This window comes from Brassica oleracea, chromosome C5, assembly GCF_000695525.1.
Source record: "Brassica oleracea var. oleracea cultivar TO1000 chromosome C5, BOL, whole genome shotgun sequence".
In the NCBI taxonomy this organism is placed as follows: domain Eukaryota; kingdom Viridiplantae; phylum Streptophyta; class Magnoliopsida; order Brassicales; family Brassicaceae; genus Brassica; species Brassica oleracea.
The window spans coordinates 5,698,682-5,700,083 of record NC_027752.1 but is presented as its reverse complement, the minus strand read 5'-3'; the positions used below and the strand labels follow the sequence as shown (position 1 = coordinate 5,700,083).

Here is a 1,402-nt window from a genome sequence, read left to right as displayed (position 1 = left end):
TTTTTCATGTGATTCGTAATCAAATGAGCTTAAAAGTCCATCACTATGAAGCTTTTAAATGTGATTCTAACTTATGCTGCCCAAATGATAATGCCAAAGGAAAGTTTGATTCGTGCCGTTAGACTTGAATCTTTTGGTACTAATGTTATAAACATGCATGCTTTGGTCTATAATATAAATTCAATTCTCTAATGGACCGCTACCATAAAAGATATCACAATGATTAAATAAACAACGCTTGTCTTTAATCGAAATGAAATCTTTCCAAATTCAAACAATGAATAATATTTTTTCTTATAGCAGGTACATAGTAGCAATTCTTAGTTTCCAAAACCATGCATAAAGACAAAAACAAATGAAAGGTTCCTACAACTAATGCAGCAACTCTTGCTCCATTTCTCACACGCAGGTCCACTTGTCTTTTCTTCAAGATTCTACTGTTGTTTAAGCCCTGCATATTTCTACAAATATGAGTACCACAACTGGCATCAAATACCAAAGAAGAAGAATCAGAAATAGTAACATTTACTTTTATAACATAAATACTTGAAGATGACGTTTCAGAAATCTTCTTATTTTTCAGATTTTCCAAGTATTTCTCACAGTTTCTTTTCCAATGTCCAGAACCATTACAATAATGAAACTTATCAACATTAGAAGGACCAGGCTTAAACTTAGGAGAAGGATTAAGCTTGCTTGGATTCGCAATCCAGCCTGACTTACCCTTTCCTTTGTTCTTACCTTGTTTTTTAAACTTGTTACCCCCTTGTACCATAAGAACATTTGGGGTATCCTTCTTGATGTTGGGTTCAACTGTTTTAAGCATCCCATGCAGCTCAGTCAAAGTCTTTGTCAAGTTGTTCATGTTGTAGTTCATAACAAACTGATCATAGCTTGACGACAATGACTGTAGAATGAGATCAGTCGCCATCTCTTGGCTGATTGGACAATCCAGCTTAGCCAAGTTATCAATATAACCCATCATCTTAATGACATGTGGGCTAACTGGACCATCTATTGGTAGCTTGCACTCAATGAGAGACTTAACCGTTTGGTATCTCTCAGTTCGAGCTTGCTCCTGAAACATACCTTTCAGGCTAGTGATGATGTCAATTGGTGAATCCACGTTCTCATATTGCTTCTGCAAATCTGAGTTCATGGTTGCCAAAATAAGACAACACACATCGACCCTATCACTGATATGCGTATCATAAGCATTTCTTTCCGCATGTTGGACATTGGTCTTAGGTTTTTCAGGAAGAACCTTTTCTAGGACATAGTCTTTTTTCTCCTGTTTGAGAACAATTCTCAGGTTTCGATACCATTCAAGGAAGTTTGAACCATTCAATTTTTCCTTCTCAAGGACAGGTCGCAATGAGAATGAACTGTGGGGAGTTGACAT

The 1,402-nt window shown here is 36.4% G+C and overlaps 1 protein-coding gene across 1 annotated transcript; it reads right to left on the bottom strand.

Moving 5' to 3' along the window:
• Nucleotides 1–434: 434 nt before the first annotated feature.
• On the bottom strand, nucleotides 435–1,402 carry LOC106344346. Its single transcript, XM_013783745.1, has 2 exons — nucleotides 547–1,402; nucleotides 435–451 (listed from the first exon to the last, which is right to left on the bottom strand). The coding sequence occupies exons 1-2, from the start codon at nucleotides 1,400–1,402 to the stop codon at nucleotides 435–437; spliced, it is 873 nt and encodes a 290-aa protein (XP_013639199.1).